General features: G+C 35.1%; 1 protein-coding gene across 2 annotated transcripts in view; it reads left to right on the plus strand.

Annotated features, from left to right (window-relative positions):
* Window positions 1–19,637, plus strand: part of LOC306843910 (ubiquitin carboxyl-terminal hydrolase 24-like) — a 63,633-nt gene that overhangs the window by 14,274 nt on the left and 29,722 nt on the right. Inside the window, exons 2-18 of one of the 2 annotated variants that reach the window (XM_079375622.1) lie at window positions 3,700–3,868; window positions 3,959–4,026; window positions 4,159–4,302; window positions 5,281–5,403; window positions 6,420–6,455; window positions 6,590–6,655; window positions 9,807–9,872; window positions 10,450–10,524; window positions 10,977–11,135; window positions 11,226–11,340; window positions 14,089–14,192; window positions 15,766–15,873; window positions 15,944–16,039; window positions 17,299–17,460; window positions 18,074–18,169; window positions 19,144–19,251; window positions 19,394–19,543. In XM_079375622.1, coding sequence (XP_079231748.1) covers window positions 3,700–3,868; window positions 3,959–4,026; window positions 4,159–4,302; window positions 5,281–5,403; window positions 6,420–6,455; window positions 6,590–6,655; window positions 9,807–9,872; window positions 10,450–10,524; window positions 10,977–11,135; window positions 11,226–11,340; window positions 14,089–14,192; window positions 15,766–15,873; window positions 15,944–16,039; window positions 17,299–17,460; window positions 18,074–18,169; window positions 19,144–19,251; window positions 19,394–19,543 — 1,845 coding nt within the window. The remainder of the gene's footprint in view (window positions 1–3,699; window positions 3,869–3,958; window positions 4,027–4,158; window positions 4,303–5,280; window positions 5,404–6,419; window positions 6,456–6,589; window positions 6,656–9,806; window positions 9,873–10,449; window positions 10,525–10,976; window positions 11,136–11,225; window positions 11,341–14,088; window positions 14,193–15,765; window positions 15,874–15,943; window positions 16,040–17,298; window positions 17,461–18,073; window positions 18,170–19,143; window positions 19,252–19,393; window positions 19,544–19,637) is intronic. The other variant, XM_079375623.1, reaches the window with a different exon arrangement.

Raw genomic sequence — 19,637 nt, forward strand, 5'->3', positions numbered from 1 at the left:
AGCTGTATGCCAAAATCATCAATATTAAAACAATAAAAGGCTTGAACTACTTCAGTTGTGTTGTAATGAATCTAAAATATATGAAAGTCTAATGTTTATCAGTACATTACAGAAAATAATGAACTTTATCACAATATGCTAATTTTTTGAAAAGGACCTGTATTTGATGAAGACATTAAGTTAAGTGTGGCACATTTATACTACATGTAGTACCTTTTTACAGTCATCTCTACCTTGTTTGTATGATATCACATGCTAGATGGTCGATAGTCTGACTTAGAGATAGGTCTGTGTAAATGGAAACCATATTAGATTAGAATAGTATATTATTGGCACACGACTGGACCTGTGGTTGGTGTAGATTTGCTGCAGATGAGAGAGAGTGTGATTACTGGACTGAAATGTACATTAGACAATCCATACTGACCAAACATAAATTGCAGAGAAATACAAAAAGTTAATTTAGCACAGATTTGTGATGATTGATACATTTCTTGTTGGACAGTCTAGTTTTGAAGAGGCTGTTCTTGAAATATGAAATTGATCTACATCTGTCTCTGGAAAGTGGCATTTAAGTGGCATTTAAAGTTGACTTTATGACCCAGATACGCCATTGTGCTTGGTCAGATGGTTTAAGTTCCTGCATGAATGTGCTTTGTCATCATTCATAGCACACAATGGAGTCTAGTCAAAGCCTGAAGCTCTTCAGAATCAATGAAACATCTCTTTCACAGTTGCTCCTCTCAGTTTGAGCTCAGCTTAGTGTTAAACCTGCTTCATAATGGCTCTTTAATAAGTAAATAGTAACAGCTGAAGTTCAGTCAGGTCAAAAGAAGCTTAATTTAACCCTTGAACTCAGACTCTGCCCGCAAGGAGGCATTCACTACTAATCCCTGTTTTAAAACGGATCTCAATTTTCCCCTTCTGACTTTGAAAATCACTGATTTCCGGATTTATTCCACTCACTCAAGGGCAAACATATGTCTTGTATACTAATATTCCCCTGGCAGAAGTGTTTCCTGTTTGCAGAGTCCTCAGTAACGCAGTAATCTGCTGCAGCATGTACAATGATAATCACAAAACAACCATTGAAATATTTGGTCTTTAAAGTTGCTATATAATTGCAGCAAAGCTAAAACATAAATAGCCTCAGAAATCAGCTGCCAAGCTTATTTCATTTTGCACGCCACCCAACAACATCAAATCTGTGCTGCTAGCCTCTGCGCTAGTTTATTGGATAACCACACTCCAGATTGCAGAATTAATTATGAATGTGAAACAGATGACGTAGGTAATACATTAAATTCGGTTTAAAGCGAGATATGTGGAAGTCACACAAGACCGTTTGTGCTGAATACAAAAAAAAAATACATGTTGGTCAATAGTATGTTATAAGTAACTGAAATGAGCACAAATATCAGGGAATGTCAAAACATCTCAAGGGCCCCAAAATCACCTCAGACCCCAGAGGGTTAAGAACATCTGTCAGTTTTGAAATAAAGCTTAAAAAGTTTGACAATTTATCAGATGTTTGTCTAAAAGAAATTAAATTTCAACAATATTGTGTTTATTTGGAATTTCAATATCAATAATTGTTGTGGTGGCAGTAATTAAGTTGTGTTATAGGCTTTTATTTTGGAGTTATTGACCTACATTCATCCTGTTCCTTAGATACTGGTTCTGTATCGGTGAACACATAATATAGCTGTTTTCAACCATTATACATGGCAGTTGAGTAAAATGTGTGTGTGTATACAGTGCACAGCATAAATGAGTACACCCCCTCTAAATAAATATAAAAGATGTATTTTCTTAATGATCACTAATATAATTCATGGAAAGATGGTAAAATTGAAATGTATTAAACATATACTTAATAAAAACAGCAAAATATAGGCTATGCCAATATTTTCTGTAAGAGAAGTAAATTAGCCAATTTTGTTTAAATGAAGGATTGCAGAAATGAGTACAACCTAGATTTAATTCAGCAAATGTATAATATTCTAGTACTTGGTATGTCATGCGGAACTTTAAGTAAAGTGCTCTGACCGTTCTTGGCACTGAGTGTACAAGTTCATGGCAAATTTTCACATAGTCCTTTTTAACTCCTGGAAGGCGACCTCCTTAAATGCTCTGGTCTTTAATGGGGAGTTTTGCTCAGCTCGTCTCGACTGAATGCCCCACAGCTGCTCAAGAGTGTTAAGATTGAGTGAAACACTGAAGGATTTTCACCTTGGGAGAATGAATGTCTTCATTGTCATGCTACCCTCCCCTCATTCCCTTCATTATTGGGCATTTTTTCAGCATCTTCTGTTTCAAGTTTTTGTGATCCATCACACAGTGTGTGAATTCATGACAGCGTTGATAAAGCACAACTCCCTCACCTTCAGCACTCACTCATCCCTATATAAAAGCTTTACTACCACTGAACGTCACTGTGGGTACCAAGCACTTCTCACTGTACTCCTCCTCTAGCAACACCAGAACATTTTGGATGCTTTTGGATCCGAAATGATTGACTTGGTCTGATGTTGTAGACCAGAATATGGATTCCCAGAAGTCTCTATTTTGTAAATATGGGCCTTGGAAGAAGTTAAATGAGTTTATTTAGCTTTGGCTACAGTAGGTAATTCTAGTGGTGACAACAACCATGCATGTCACTTCTGCAGGCTGCGTCATACTCTGTGAGATAACGTGTCACTCTTTTCATAGTTTTTTCCGGGTCTGAGACACTTGCATGTTATTTCTCCTGCTCTTTTTTTTTTTTTTTAAAGCAAAAATTCACTAATCACTAAATGAAAACTTATGGCGAAGACATAATTATTTCATGAGCCTTGTCACAAGTCCATTGTTTTTGAATGTCGGTGCTACTTCTGCTATATTTTCACACTTAAAACAATAATTTGGTATTCCTCTTGTAACATTGTCCTCTTTTATGCTAAGAAATAAGTCACCTGGCAGTTCTCTCCCAAGTGCTTCCACTGCTGCCAGCATTAAGTCTGAGTATGATTCATTGGGCTATATAACACTTTTAATTGTCAGGAAATTACTTGTCTTTAAAAGTTTTGGTTCAATATACTTACCTGTTGATCAAAAATAGACCTTAAACCTATGCACTTTTTTTTTTTTTTTTTTTTTTTTTTTTTTTTTATAAGTAATTTTCAGGAGGGTGTACTCATTTAATCACTCTGATAAGAAAATCTTATTTTGCTGAATCATTTTAACATTCTTCTTTGGTAATTGATCAAGCAGGCTTGTTGGAACATTATATCTCCAAAGAACACTAACATGTCATCTAAGTAAAGAGTAATTGCTGAATTTAAGTTTTAGAGGGGGTGTACTCATTTATGCTGTGCTCTGTGTACGTGTGTGTGTATATATATATATATATATATGTATGTATATGTATATAAAATATATTAGTGCTGTCAAATGATTAATCGCATCCAAAATAAGTTTTTGTTTACATAATGTGTGTTTGTACTGTCTATATTTATTATGTATATATAAATACAAACACATGCATGTATATATTTAAGACAAATATGTTATAATAAATAATGAATGCAGCCTTGCTGAACTTAAGAGACCCTGGCCCCAACTGATGGAAAAACTTTAAAATCCTGTACTATATGAAATACAAAGAGTAATTGCAAATGTTCATGTTGTGACACATCTATCGTTTTCTGTCTCTTATAGAGGAGTAATGATGAGAACGGGAACTGTGCTGGGAACAGTATGGAGTTTCCCACCACTAATCTGTATGAGCTGGAGAGCAGAGTGTTCACTGATCACTGGTCCATCCCGTACAAGAGAGAGGAATCACTCGGCAAGTGCCTCATCGCCTCCACCTGCCTGGCCAGACTGGGTGAGTTCTGATGGGTTTTATGGACATGTTTTAATGTTTGTGTACACTATAAGTAAACGTCACATCTGAAATTTCTTTTCTTCTCTGTAGGCCTGGCTGATGCAGATGAGAACTGTAAGAGGTTCATTGACCGTTGCATGCCTGAAGCATTCAAAAAGGTTTGTGTGTGTGTTTGGATAAGCAGGCATGTAAACGCATCAGCTCTACACGCGATCAGGAGTTTGTAATAAATTGTTAGAAATGGCGAGATGTTGTAAGATTAATAACTTGGGTGTTAAATGGTGTTGTAGTTGCTGACGTCCAGTGCGGTGCACAAGTGGGGAACAGAGATTCATGAGGGCATCTACAACATGCTGATGCTGCTGGTGGATCTAGTCGCAGAGAGAGTCAAACAGGATCCGATACCCATCGGCCTCATGGGAGTTCTCACTATGGTACACACACCCTTTTGCTGTTATACTAGTAATTATGGTTAGCTACTACAAAATGTCAGACTTAGACTGGATGATACAACAAAAAACTGTATTTTTGCCAGTATTCCTTATGTGTTTGTCCTTCTATCGGTATAATATTAATATTAAAACTTTTACCAGAAATTAACATTTTTAGGAAATTAACATTTTAACCAAACAGTTATTGTTGCCAAGTAAAGTAATAAACTTTAATGTGAGAAGTAAAATGCACCAAGTAAACAGGAAGTTAAAAAAGTATAGATACTTTTTTACAACATCTAGTACTTTTTACTAGAGTAAAAAAATTGTTTTTCACTGAATAATTATATTTAATGATTTTAAAATATTTTATTCAATTTATATGAAACAAGTAATAATTTTTTTTTATTCCATGAAATAATATATGCATATATACACACATGACATTTATTTTTAATACAATACATATATAATACATACATTTTTTATGTATACTATACAATATTTACCTCTATATATATATATATATATATATATATATATATATATATATATATATATATATATATATATATATATATATATATATATATATATATATATATACATATATACATATACATATACAAATTCTGTCATCATTTACTCACCCTCAAGTTGTTCCAAACCTGTACGAGTTTCATTTTTGTGAATACTGTTAACACAAAAGAAGATATTTTGAAGAATGTTGGGGAACAAACAGTTGCCGGTAGCCATTGACTTCCATAGTATGGAGGGGAAAAAATGCTATGAAAGTCAATGGGGACCAACAACTGTTTGTTCCCCAACATTCTTTGAAATATCTTCTTTTGTGTTCAACAGAAGTAAGAAACTATGGTCAATTTTGTATCACCAACAAATTTGTGCAAATACATTGTGAATATGGACCTATGTCAGGCCGTCTTGGGCTAAACTTGTTTCCCTGCACTGTTTTATTGGCAGGCTTTTAACCCTGATAACGAGTATCACTTTAAGAATCGTATGAAGGCTTGTCAGAGGAACTGGGCAGAAGTGTTTGGAGAGGACAGCATGTTCGCTGTTTCTCCCAGCTCCAGCTACCAGAAGGTACTGCAAATGTACATGTGTTGGTGCGTACGTGTGCTTTTGGCTTGACCGTTGACTTGACAGTCCTCGCTAAAGGACAGAAAAACTGGTTTTGTAGATTCCAGCACTCTTGTTTTCAGCAAAATAGTTATGAAGTGCCTTTGCACTTGAGTCCATGTTTAAGTGAATGAAAGAGTCAGGAAGTTTATGATTAAGAAATTGTACTTTTTGATGCCAGCAGCAATGTCTGTTATATAAGAAACATGTTAAAGGGGTCACATGACGGAATTTCATGTTTTCCTTTCTCTTTGGAGTGTTACAAGCTGTTCGTGCATAGATAAAATACATAGTCACAGATTATAGTCTCAAACCCAAAGAGATATTCTTTCTAAAAGTTAAGAATTAGCCACGCCTTCCTAATATGCTTTATTCAAACACACCCCCACAAATCTGCGTCACTGTGTTGGAATATTTGCATAACACCGCCCAAGTGTTTACGCAAAGAAAGAAGGCATAACTTTTATTCTCACTGTAGTATTGCTGCTGCTGCCGCCATATCGTGGAGGCGCTGTGTGTTGCCAAATAATGGTAAGGGGCGTAACATTTCCATCACACTCTTGAGGTATTTGGCTAATCACAACACACTGGATAGCTGGCCAATCAGAGCACACCTCACTGTTCAGAACGATGAGCTTTGTAAAAATTGACATGTTTCAGAAAGGCGGCCCAGATAGGAGCAACAATAATGTATGGTATGTGGAAAAATAATGTTTTTTTTTTTTTTTTTTTTCCTTAATCTGAGTAAACACATTGCTTTACGCCAAATACACAAAATAATGTTCTTTTTAGCATCGTCATATGATCCCTTTAACTGCACAGAAATAAGGACTCATTTATGTTTTTTCACCACAAAGTATAGCAAATTATCATAAAATAACATTATATAACCTGCAAAGAAACAACTTGCATAAATAAAAAAAAAAATTTTATTTTCATGTTTTGCATGAAATTTATGTTCTGTGTTCTGATTGGACCAGGAACCTCACGGCTGGCTGGTGGACTTAGTGAATCAGGTAAGAACTTAAGTGACACACACTAATAGAAGGAATTATATTATATTATATTGTATTGTATTGTATTACCTCACATTAGACAAATCTATATGGTGTTCGATGACTCTGAATATGTTTCTGGCTTATATCTGCAGTTTGGAGAGATGGGAGGCTTCACAGCAATTCAGTGCAAGCTCAACCAGGAAGAGATGGAGATTGGGGTAAGAATGTGCACTCTAGACGTCTTTAAATGTTACTGATGTAGAATAGAATCGTTATTTTTATTTATGGCATATGCCCAAGGCTAGTAAATATGGGAGAGTTACTGTTGATATTATTATAATAATTAGAATTATTGGCTTATCTGTGTCATCCCAAATTTTGGTGCATCCCTTGTGAAGTGACTTTCCCAAATTTACAATGAATGCGACAGAATTATATTCAGTTTAGAATCAAGCGGCAGAAATTACTGAGCTAAAACGTTGTTTCCCGTAATTGTGATTTCTGTGTTAACACAGATGCGGCATGTTTATTGTAGATGTAAATCTAAACTCTGCCAATGTTCTGTTATTTCCTCAAATGATTTCTTAACAAACTAATGGAGTGGACTAAAATTGAAACTTTGAGGGGAAAAAAAAAGTATTCAAATTAAATATTTTTGAAAATGCAAAAAAAATAAAAAACACTTAAATGTAAAAGAGATGTTGGTTGGTTGCACACTCAGTACAGGCTACAAGTTATCTTAGATATGAGCAGGACAGGCTATCTTTGGGTTGAGAGACCTATAAGCATAATAATGGAATTGCAGAGAAATTAATGCATAATTCATGGATAATCCATCAGAGTAAGAGAGTGAAGTAGTGGTGTCTTGGATGAAGAGAGGCAGTATGTGTGAGATGCTGAGAGAGAGCGAGTTGAACGAGGGCAGATTCTATTATAGAATGTGTGCTAAAGAGCTCAGGATGTTTATCACCATCACAGAGAGCATCCTACTCACAGCAGACAGTGAGAAGGAAACGAGAGCAGGGGGATGAGAGAGAACATGAGATGCCACATTCATATGGCTGGAAAAAAGAGCATTCAGGCTAGTTAAGATATGCAGAATTGCTTTTAAACGCTATTTCTCATCAAGCCATTTGATGTAATGTGGTTGTCTGAAAAATATAAAAAATTGAATTGGTGGGATAATGGCAAAAAATTCAACCACAGCTCTCAAACACCAGCTAATGTTTTATAGAGTCAGACGGATGGATAGATAGATACAAGATAGAGATAGATTGGGATGATCAATTAGTCGTCAAAGAACCGACACAAGTTAATTGTGAGTCAATTAATTAGATAAACAACTGTATCTAGATATTTCTTTCTTCTAGTTCAACAAGTAAAAATGTTTTATTTATTTACATAAATTAGTTGTTCTAATTAAAAACAAATTCTCTGTTTGTTATTTTTTTTGTTAATTTGTCTATGTCGTTTTTGTTTGGTTTTGCTTATTATTTTTTATTATTTGTTTGTTTTTTTTTGGCTTGGTTTTTGTTTGGTTTTTGTTTTTTTGTTTTTTTTGCTTAGATTTTGTTGTTTCTTGTCATTTTTGTTTTGTTGTGTGTTTGTTTTGCTTAGATTTTTTGTTTTGGTTTAAAGTTTTCTACCATCAGTGTTGTTGATGTTTAAGAAGACCAGGAAAAAAAAAAAACTCAGAAATGTCTAATCTCATCTGATAGACACCAGATTTAAAAAACGGACAGACAGACAGATTCTCAGAATGATCGACGGCTTCATTATTTGACGAGGTGTCCGTTCCCTCTTTAGTACGAGTGTGTAAATGCTCCCCCTTGTCTTGGAGCTGTGAAGCCGCCTTGTTTTGGTTCCGCCCGCTTGTCTTTTGAAGGTGGGCATTAGCATGATCTGGGTGCCAGGGCTGAGAGATAGAGCTGGCGACAGGGAAAAGATGCTTTGATTTAGGATTTGCATATTAATGGCCTTAACACAGGAACAGGAAGTTGGAGGCGCGCGTAATGGGAGGAATTCTTTTCAGGGACACGTACGACCTGCTGTGGCCACGTAAAGGAAACTCTGCTGGTTCATCGCCAGCTATGTTTTAATCTCAAACATAAAGGGATGCCCTGCTACAGTAACCATTTAATTTATAGTGAGGGTAGGAGTCAATTAAAGCAAGAAAACAAGAGATGGATGCTGTCTCCTCTCCTCTACTGACTGGACTAATTCATTCACTCTCTCCAATGGATGAGAAGTCATTTGATGTTGAACAGAGGAGTGATTCATCAGTGTTGGCATAAATCTCTAAAGAGATGTATGCCAGCGGAGAGATGTTGTGTAAATGTTGTATAAAAATCCCTCATTTTGTAGTTCACTATTTAATCAAGTGCCTCTGTGGCACCATTAAAGGAAAAGTTTACCTAAAAATGAAAAATCTGTCGTCATTTGCTCATTCTCTGACCCTCATGTCTTTCCAAACCTGTATGCTGAAATTTCTTCCCATGGCTATTTTCCATACAATGGCAGTTGTATGGAAAAGTAGTCATACAGGTTTGAAACAACATGATGTTGAGTAATGATGACAGAATTTTCATTTCTTATCAAACTGTTCCAAGCTGCAGTCCGTAAGTTTTGCCTCTTTGTCGCCATCTCTGTTAGAAACCTACAATTGCAGTTACATACGGAATTATTTTCACTGCGTGGGTTGTGCTTTGGCACGGCTCCAGCGCAGATGAATCTTAATGTTTTGAGGTGAATGTGTGGCTGTCAATCACCGCACCGTTGTGGATACTGTACTCAGGAATCACAGATTCGAGCCTACGTCTTGGAATATATGACCCAAATAAGAATTTTCACCGGATATTGTCATCAGAACAAGTAAATAACAAGTCTGCCACGTTTGTTCTGACCAACTGGGTATTTATTCCAGCTGCTGTGAGAAAAGGCTAACGATCCACCACCTGCAGGATCCTCACATGTGATAGCCTACTAGCCGGGACTCAATCTTTATGTTTACAGACGTGACGTAATGACGCAGCAGCATGCTTGAATTTCCCACGAAAACCTACCCGTACCACTCAAATTAGAAAACATTATTATAAGCTTACTGTTGTGAATCGGGCTAAAGTAAGGCGATAAGTTTGAACACTGGCTGGTTATGTACTTGCTCAAATATGGATTTCGGATAATTTTAAACTAAAAGAAAGTTATGGACTGCAACTTTAAGTGTTTGTCGCTGTGTCATGTCTCCAGCTTGGAGAAACATTTTGCTTTTAGCTGGGAAAAATAGTTTTTAAAAAAAATTAGGTATTTTATAACGATTTGTTTTTGAGGTAACATTCATAATAGAATGTACATGTGTGTATGTGTGTTCAGTGTGTATCAGCTCTGGTTCAGCCGCTCGGTGTGTGTGCAGAATACCTCAACTCCAGCCTGGTGCAGGTGAGTGTTTCTGCGGTTCATCTGTTCATGTTTTGTTACCCTGGAATACTTGATTCCCATTGGTTTGAAGTTCTGTGGTCAAATCAGCTAATTAGGTTGATTAAGCTTATCTGAATCATTTTATATTTATTTTTGTTCAAAAAGACATCCTTTTTATGTCTAATCTGGTATGAGAGATAGATAGACTGACCAATAGATTACATTATTTTCACTTTATAAATCATCACATCAACAAATAAACATTTCATGACTATTTATCTACTTATTTGGAAAGTAGTGTGTTAACATCCTCTTAACTATGGGCTCTTGATCACTCTGTCTGGGTTTATTTTGGTCTAATGATCAGCTGACAGCTATTCAATACTTTCCTGTTAACATATAGATGAACTTTAGATATCTTGTGTATATATAATCAGATTTACCTTGTGTAAAGGACTTAGCTTTGATATATGGTATTGAAACTTAAAGAATACACTTGAATCAACATGTTTTTGAACAGTGGTTACCAGAGAAATGTCAAGGGCATTCTGAAATGTGACGTTCAGCTTGAAGTGGTTGGTTTTGTTGTATTTTGTAGCCAATGCTGGACCCAGTCATCCATAAGATGATAACATATGTGCAGAACCTGGAGGAGAAAGACCTGAAAGACAAGGTAAGGGCACCTGCATGCATTTCTTCATTCATTTTGGTGAGGTAGTGTTGGCTTTTCATAACTTTAGAGCTGAAATTTGTATTTAGTTTAAATGTTGAAATATATTTAATGGAAATATAATTTTTTTTTATATTTTAATATAAAATAGCAAACCTGTTTAAAAAATTTTTTTTCACACATATTACTAACCAATGTCTCATAAATGAAAGTACGTTCAGTGTTTGTTTTATTCAGAGAGAAACAAAAAAATTACATAACCCTCAGAATGAAAATTATTTACAAAATTTAGTGTTGTTTACTTGCATTGGTTTTGCATTTTGCATCTGTATTAAGTACCATGTTTTAAATTTATAAAAATTTCATCCGGTTTTCAATTTCTGTAATGTTTGAGAGACTTTAACTCACCCTTGTTGTTTGTCTCTGTTTTTATGTGCGTCTCTTTCTTTCTAAAGCGTTTGGTGAGTATTCCAGAGCTCTTGTCGGCTATTAAGCTCCTCTGCATGCGTTTCCAGCGGGAGCTAGTGAACGTCGTGGATGACCTTCGGCTGGACATCCTCCTTCGAATGCTCAAGACGCCCCACTTCAGTGCCAAGATGAACTCCCTCAAAGAGGTTCAAATTCTTTTCCACGTATTAGTGCTCTGGAGCTTAAAGTTCACGCCTGAGTTCTTCCCTCATGTTGACGGCTTTGTGCTCTGATAGGTCACGAAACTCATTGAGGAAAGCACAGTTTCCAAGACTGTGAAGAACGCCATTGACACAGACCGACTCCTGGACTGGCTTGTAGAAAACTCAGTACTGTCAATAGCCTTGGAAGGTAAGACCGTCCCTGATTCAGTTTAACATAAGGGCATTCAGTTTCATATCAAACTCATATTGGTCGTTCAAAAATTTTCGATACCTTGAGTTCGATACCGGTTCCTAAACGATACGTTTTTCGATACCAATTTTGTTTAATCAGATTTAACAAGATTACATTATCTCTAAAGAACTTTGGTTTTATTTTTCAGCTTGTTGACATTTAAACAGACTCAAAGCCTCATCTCCTGAGCCACTGCACAAAGGAACAAAATATATCCAACACAATAAATCAGTGCAAATAGTTTTAATAGTTCAAATAGTTTTCAGTGTACACATCAGTTAGGCTATATTTACACTAGTGCGTTTTCGTTTTAAAACGCATAGCTGAGACAGAATCATCATTTCTATTCATTTATTCTAGATTGTTAAAGACTTTAAGAAATTTAAAATCTTTATCCACTTTCATAAGTGGGTGTTTTAGTTTCTTTCACCATATGTTTTCTTGTTATTCAATTCTGTGTATGTCTAATTATTTGAATGCATGAAAACAACATAGTTTATTCCAATTTATTCTTAAAACAGCCTTATGAAAGGTTTTATTTTTCCTCAGAAATTCTGTGTGCTGTATCTGGTTTTCAAATGAAGGCATAAAACATTAATTTCATTTATATTTAAATTATTAAAAATCAAACTTTATTTATTTTGGCAAACAAAATTTTACTATTAAAATTAAAACATGGAAGAAATGTTGTGTGATCATTAATTAAAAAATAAAGTTTTGATAATTTTAATAGTAGCCTAGTAGTAGCAGTATGTACACTCTGCTGAACAATATTAATTTATTTCTGCCGCAGTGTCTTCCAAGTTAATCCGAACTTTTATTTTGACGGGTTGCTGTGAATACCTTTACAGTTGTGTGTGTAGATGATATGATGCTAGTTTTACTCAAATCAAACGGTAAAATGCTCATGAAGTGAGCAGGTCTGGAGCTGTTGTTCATGTGTTTATATCCTCATTTAGTGAGACGGCAGATGCTGAAATCACCGCGAGCGTCACGCGTGCTTCAGTCTGTGTGTAGTAAATATATAGAGCAGACTGCTCCGTACGCTTTCGAATCGCTCTCGCGGATGTCAAACACTGATCAATCTGCGCATCGCCGTTTCTAGTCGAACACACGTAGTGCTGCAGGCTGGCTCACTGATGTTGATGAGATTAACCCCTTAGGTATGTGCTTTTGTCTAAGAGACCAAAATAAATAATTTTATTAATGTTGCAGCCTGCACTGCTCAACTGTGCTGAACATATGTGTCGGCAAGGTCAGGCAACGCAAACCTGTTTGATGATTTGAAACAGTATTACTCATTAGAACATGCAGAAGCTAAGAAATAAATTTTTCTATTAAGATGACTGGAAAAGTACAGAGAATTGTTTGAATTATGAAGTGTTTGTCATGTTCTAACTATATAAAGAGTAGTTTAAAACCACAATTCACAGTCTGGTTTCTACAAATTTCACTTAGGAGCAAAAATCTGCCTTTTAAACTTGAAATAAATAAATGATAATTATCAATATCGACTGATATGAAAAACATTGTCATGATAATAATAATTTATCACCCAGACAAATAATGTTTGTCCCAATTTTCGTCAACAAACTTTTTTCACTGACGAAAACAAGATGATAACTAAATAAAAAACAGTTTTAAATGACAAAATCTATGACAAATCTGTTAATATTCTTGGATTGGAAACCAAAGGCAGTACATAAATGTGTTGTGTGTGTATATGGACGCTCACACTATCACACTGAGCGAGTCATCTATGTGTTAAAGTGTTCAGAAGCCAGAATCTCAAACTGTTACTTTGTGCCTGAAGCCTTTTCACCTCACCCACTCATTTGTGTCATCTCTTTATTCAATTGTCTTTATTCAACACAGCCTCATTGTCTTTTCTTTCATTGTTCTATTTGCATTTCTCTTGACACTTTCTCTTTTGCTCCTCTCTTTCACTTTAATGCCTTCGTTTGGTTTGGTTTAACTTTCTCTTTGCACTCTTTCTTTTGCTTTCTTTTTGTTATACTTTCATTTTTCACTTTGCCTTTTTTGCTAACTTTGTCTTTCACTTGTGTTCTCTCTCTTATTTTTCTAAATGGCCTTTGTTTTTTGTTTTTGTGTAATGAGAGAAACCACGTTTTGAACTGTATAATAAATGTGTAATGTTATTTGATGTATTTAATGTTCATAATAATTTTTTTGGAGGGTGCCTTAGTATTGGGTTCCTGAGATTTTACAGGAAAAAAAAAATCAAGCTAAACTTTTGGTTTATAAAAGTACCAATTCTAAAGTTGAGGGTAAAAAAAAAAAAAAAAAAAAAAAGATATTAGTTTTACATGTCTGTGATTTAAAATTTCAATAAATTTGATGACAAGAGATGGAACATTTTTTTTGCATTCAGTGCTGTATTAGAATAATGTTTTTGGTAACACTTAATTTGAAGGTGTCCTTGTTACACGTTACATGTTCTTACTATTGTAATAACAATAAAGTATGCATAATTACATCCAAGTAACCCTAAGCCAAACCCTAATCCTTACCCTAACTATACATGTAGTTAATTAATATTACTCAGTATTTAAATGTATTCGTACACTGTAACAACGACACCTTAAAATAAAGTGTTACCTGTTTTTATTAAAAAAGTAAGTTACTAAATATTTATCTGTCTGTGTGTGTGTGTGTGTGTGTGTGTGTGTGCGCACATTGTAGGAAACATTGACCAGGCCCAGTACTGTGACAGAATAAAGGGAATCATTGAGCTGTTGGGCAGTAAGCTTTCGTTGGATGAACTCTCCAAAATATGGAAAATACAGGTGAATTTTATGGTTAAAGATATTCTTCAAATCAGTTCTCCGTCAAAGCTGCATGAATTTCTGACATTGCTTTGAGAAATATACTGCACAGAAGGCTCTCGAATGTCTTGAGACATTTGAATAAGAACTAAATGAATAGACAGCATTTCATTGGGTGTCCATCCACATGCCCATTGATTTTCAGTATGGAAATGAAGCTGTGAACAATCTTAAGATTAATTCACAAGACAAGGACTGAATCCTACAGCAGTACTGGGATTTCGAGTTCAAAGCAGTACCTGATTTGCAAAAACAATGCCAGTTCCCAAAGATGGAAGCCCACTGACATGCTGCATTATTGTTTTTTTTTAATGTCTTGTTGTCTCAAGATCACTTATTTCTTTTTGTGATCTCAGCTGAACATATTAAAAGTTATCAAAACAAATACAGTTTAAAAAAAAAAAAAAAAATATATATATATATATATATATATATATATATATATATATATATATATATATATATATATATATATATATATATATATATATATATATATATATATTTGGAAATGCCCTAGAAAAGTGGGGTTTTGGACAATATTGGCATGAATCCTTTTTCATTTGTGATAATTTTGCACTGATAAGGGACAACAAAAGCATATTTTATTACATAAACAGTTTATACATAGAAAAAAAAAATGTCTATGTAATTTTTTTTCGATTCATCAAAATATCCACCATTAGCAGTTATTACAGCTCTGCATAATCTGGGCATCTGAGCTGTCAGTTTATTCAAACATTGACTTTGAATTGGCAATCAATTGTTGAAGCTACAGTATTAAGGTATGCTGACCCAAAAATCTTTTAAAAACCTGGGCCAAGTTTAAACCAGCAACCAGGCATCACAGCTGGCAAAGGGGCATGTCTGACTTTGACGTGTATATATTGCCATTATTATGTTTTATTGCTGGTCTAGTGATAATGTCAAGTTACTTTAATGTATTTGCACCAAAAAATTATAACGTTTTATGCTGATATCGTCCAAAACCACACTTTGCCAGGGGTGTTTCCAAACTTTTGGAGGGCAATGTGTGTGTGTGTGTATATATTTGTATTTGAGAAAAACATTATTTCATAATGATATTTCCCCCCATTTTTAAATTCTTATTATCCAATGAAAGGATAGATTTTTGTGATTTTTTTTTTTTTTTTTTTTTTTTTTTTTTTTTTTTTAAATAAAAGATCAAAAGGATTAACAATGCAAATTAATTTTCACAGCCGCCTTTGATCATATTTACCAAGGGTGCCGATATTTTTGGCCATGACTGTATGTGTTTAGAAAGTATTTTGTGTTGCAGGCTGATACTACAATTGTTTATTTTTAATTTTTTTTCTCATTAATCTACACTCTGTACCTCATAATGACAAAGTGAAGATGGGACACTATCTTATGGGACAGTGAAAATGACGTCACGTCAACATATAAAATAATAAAATATATAATATGTGTGTGTGTAATGAAATTCCAATTAAATCAGTTTAAATAGTTGTGCATGTGTAACATTTTGACATGCATCATATTTTATGTGCAGGCTGGTCAGTCCTCCACTGTGATCGAGAACATCCACACCATCATCGCCGCTGCTGCCGTCAAGTTCAACTTTGACCAGCTCAGCCACCTCTTTGTCCTCATACAGAAGGTCTTGTCTATCATCCTATGGACTCTTTCATCTTTATGGGCTGTTTCTGACTGTGCTTGTGTGTTTTCAGAGCTGGGAGGTGGAGAGTGATCGTGTGAGACAGAAGCTTCTGAGTCTGATTGGACGGATCGGCAGGGAGGCTCGCTCTGAGGCAACCACAGGAAAGGTACTTGCTGTTCATATGTATATATGAAACTGTATGTGTATTTCTGTCTCTTAACTAAAACTGAACTGAAAGTTGGGCTTTGAACCGGTCTAGCTGCTAATAAGCTACAATGCTGAAATGTAGAACTGTTGAAACTGGTGAAATTTTGCACTGTAATGATTTTTTTGTTTCTGAAATAATTAGATGATTGTCAAATATTGGTCGTTGAATAATTGGGGGACAAATTGGGGCACAAATGATTGCAATTAACTATTTAACCTTAAGAGATCTTTAAGATTTATTTATTTAAAGATTAATTTGCATAAAATCATAAAATGAAGTGAAAGTGACGTGACATAATATACTGTTAATTTAAAATGCATGAGGAATATTAACATAAAATGTATACAAATCTTTATACAAACACTGCTCAGGTTATAAATGCTTAAACATAATATTTCGAATATTAAAATACTTCATATAATATTTACATATTCGCTTCACGCTATTTTTTTGAATCCCAAACCACCTCATTATTATATTAGATAGCATTAGAACAGTGATTAATTATATTGTTATTATACATTATTATACATTATAGGGTCACATATTCCTCCTATATTTACTGCTTTAAATGCATATTGCAAACGCTGCTTGCAGCTTTAATTCAAGTTATTTTCTATATTTGACAGCAGATTTTAATGTGCTACTTACCATTTTATATGCTACCACCTACATTACTTTTAAAAAGATTTGATTCAATGCAAATTTATTTTAAAGAATTAAATACTTTTATTCGGTAACAATGCATTAAATAGGTCAAAAATGACAATTAAGACTTTTACACTTGTTAGAATAAATTATATTTGAAATGCTATTTTTGCATTTTCGATCCTGAACAAAAACATATCACAGTTTCTACAAAGATATTAACCAGCACGATTGTTTTCAACATTAATAGTCATAAGAAATGTCTCTTGAGCAGCAAATCAGCAAATTAGAATGATTTCTGAAGGATCATGTGACACTGAAGACTGGAGCGATGGCTGCTGAAAATTCAACTTTGCCATTTCAGGCATAAATGACATAAAATATATACAGATATTTTAAATTGTAATATTACACAATATTGCTGTTTTACTGTATTTTTAATCAAATAAATGCAGCCATTTTGAGCTATAAATCTAAAATAAGAGAGAGAGAGAGATTTGGAGCGGAGACTTGTAAATTGTTTTGATGTAAAATGACAGTATCTGTGTTTTTTGTGGCTTGTGTTTCAGGTGTTGGAGGTGTTGTGGGAGTTGGCGCATCTCCCCACCCTTCCTACCACTCTAGTGCAGCAGGCCCTGGAAGAACACCTCACCATCCTCAGCGACGCATATGCTGTCAAAGAAACCGTCAAGAGGAACTACATCATCAAATGCATCGAGGACATCAAGAAGGTGAGTTGATATCACAATTCCCATAAACCACAAACTCCAAAGACTATTGCTCACTTCACCTGTAGTGTATGAACGGATTTAGATAAATGACCAACATGAATATGATTCATTTTTTTTATGACTTTACTATTATTTGTTGTTTTGTCATTATGGAAAGTCACTGTCTGGCTTGCTTCTGGTGGTCTGAATTGGAGTGAGGGTCCCTCACTCTTACACACATCTCCTGTACTACTCCATCTGCTTTATGCTCCTTCCTGAAGATCCATATTCAGAACATTATGGACCATAAACACAAAATATACACATACTCGCACAGCAACGCAATGACACACATTTTTGAGCTTCCTGGCTTCTTTTTCAGGCTAGAATATGTGCAGCGGGCTATTTTAAGAGCTGATCTGGGAGTATAAAGGTGTTGTTCTGTCTCTGGCGCTAGATGTATATTTTTGGAAGTCTAGTTTCAGCTTGCCTCATCTCTCACACGCACATACATACACACAGGCATACACTTTGCTCAATCTTTGCGCTTCAGCCTCTAATGTGATTTCGGTGCAGCGACTGCCGCATAAACTCTTAGTGGCGCTCAATGAATACTGAAAGTTTATGTTTTTAGATGCAAATACAGGAGGATTCAAAGACTCCCAGCGAGACACAGGTCTCTTTTCTTACTGGCACCTGGGGCAAGAAGAAACCGAGCTCATTGGCTAAAGTAAGAGAAGACCCACCCCTTTAGTTCATAACACTGACCAATCATAACTCAGCCTGAATCTCACATGAACAGAATTTGATTTGCAAACTGATGATTGCCATTTGATTCACTGGGACGGACTGTAAAGATATGTGTGATTTACAAAGGGCATTTCTGAGGGTTTGATCTTCACATCCAAATATCTATTTGAAAAACTAATGACCTTTTGACTACTGGCTTCAATCTTTTGTTGGACTATTTGAAACTTTTGGGAATCAGAGACCCAATGCCTGGGTTGTTCGAAGGGTCAATGACGTGATGCTAATTTCTTCCTGTTCATTAAAAAATAAATAATGCGGTTTGCACGTATAACAACAATAATATACTTCCTTCTGAATTCAAATTCATTGTGATTTTTTTTTGGGGGGGAGGGGCATATAAAGTCAAAAATGTCAAGGAGATACTACTGTCCTGATATCAAAACTAAGAAAAAGCCTTTTTTAAAAGAAGACAGTCATATGGTGCAACCAACATACAGAGAGATAAAAAACAATGTTTCAAAACAAAATTATATCATAGAGTGCACCCCAGACCCTCATGACTCAAGGTCAAGAAGTCTCTCAAAATATATGATAATTTGACTATTTTATGACAAGACAAGGGTAGTTCAGGTTGTAAAATGTCACGTGGTGCGACCCCTCAAAAACTTAAATTTTTATTTTAGTAAATGTTTTAATTTTGGAACTTTTTTTTTGGTTGTTTTTACTTTAAGTTTATTATTTTGTTACTTTGGTTGTACCACATGACATTTTTAAAGTCATTAAATTTTAACTTTTTCTTGAAAATGGTATAAACGGTAATAAACCATATGAAAGTCGTGGACATATTTATACGTCATTGACCCTGATGGAGATTACCGTATTCCATGCATGCACCATGTGTGTTATGGTTGATGTCACTGTGTTTATATCTGTGTGTTTGTGCTTGTATTGTAGTCGTCTCAGCAGACTAACCCTCAGACGGTGTGGGTGGTTCCAGCCTTGCGGCAGCTTCACGACATTACACGGTCTTTTATCAAACAGACCTACCAGAAACAGGACAAGGTACGTGTAGACAGTGTTCAGACGAACCATCTGGTCTGTTTATTTTTTTCATGCAAGTGGTGCTACATAAACGAAGAGCCTCATTTTTCATGCTTTAAATGGCTTTGGATTATACTGTACTTCATGTTGTGTCCTCTTTCAGAGTATAATCCAGGACCTGAAGAAGAACTTTGAGATAGTGAAGCTGATCACTGGCTCTCTGGTGTCATGTCATCGCTTGGCCGTATCTGTCGCTGGATCCAATGGTCTTTCTGGGTCCACACTGGTTGATGGGCGGTACACCTATCAGGAGGTGCGCTGCCACAAATCTATTATCTCTTTGTAATACAAAGAATTTAATCATTGTTTATATTACAGCTCAGTCAAAAATAGAGTTTGCCGATAAC

Source organism: Barbus barbus, assembly GCF_936440315.1.
Source record: "Barbus barbus genome assembly, chromosome: 24".
Taxonomy (NCBI): domain Eukaryota; kingdom Metazoa; phylum Chordata; class Actinopteri; order Cypriniformes; family Cyprinidae; genus Barbus; species Barbus barbus.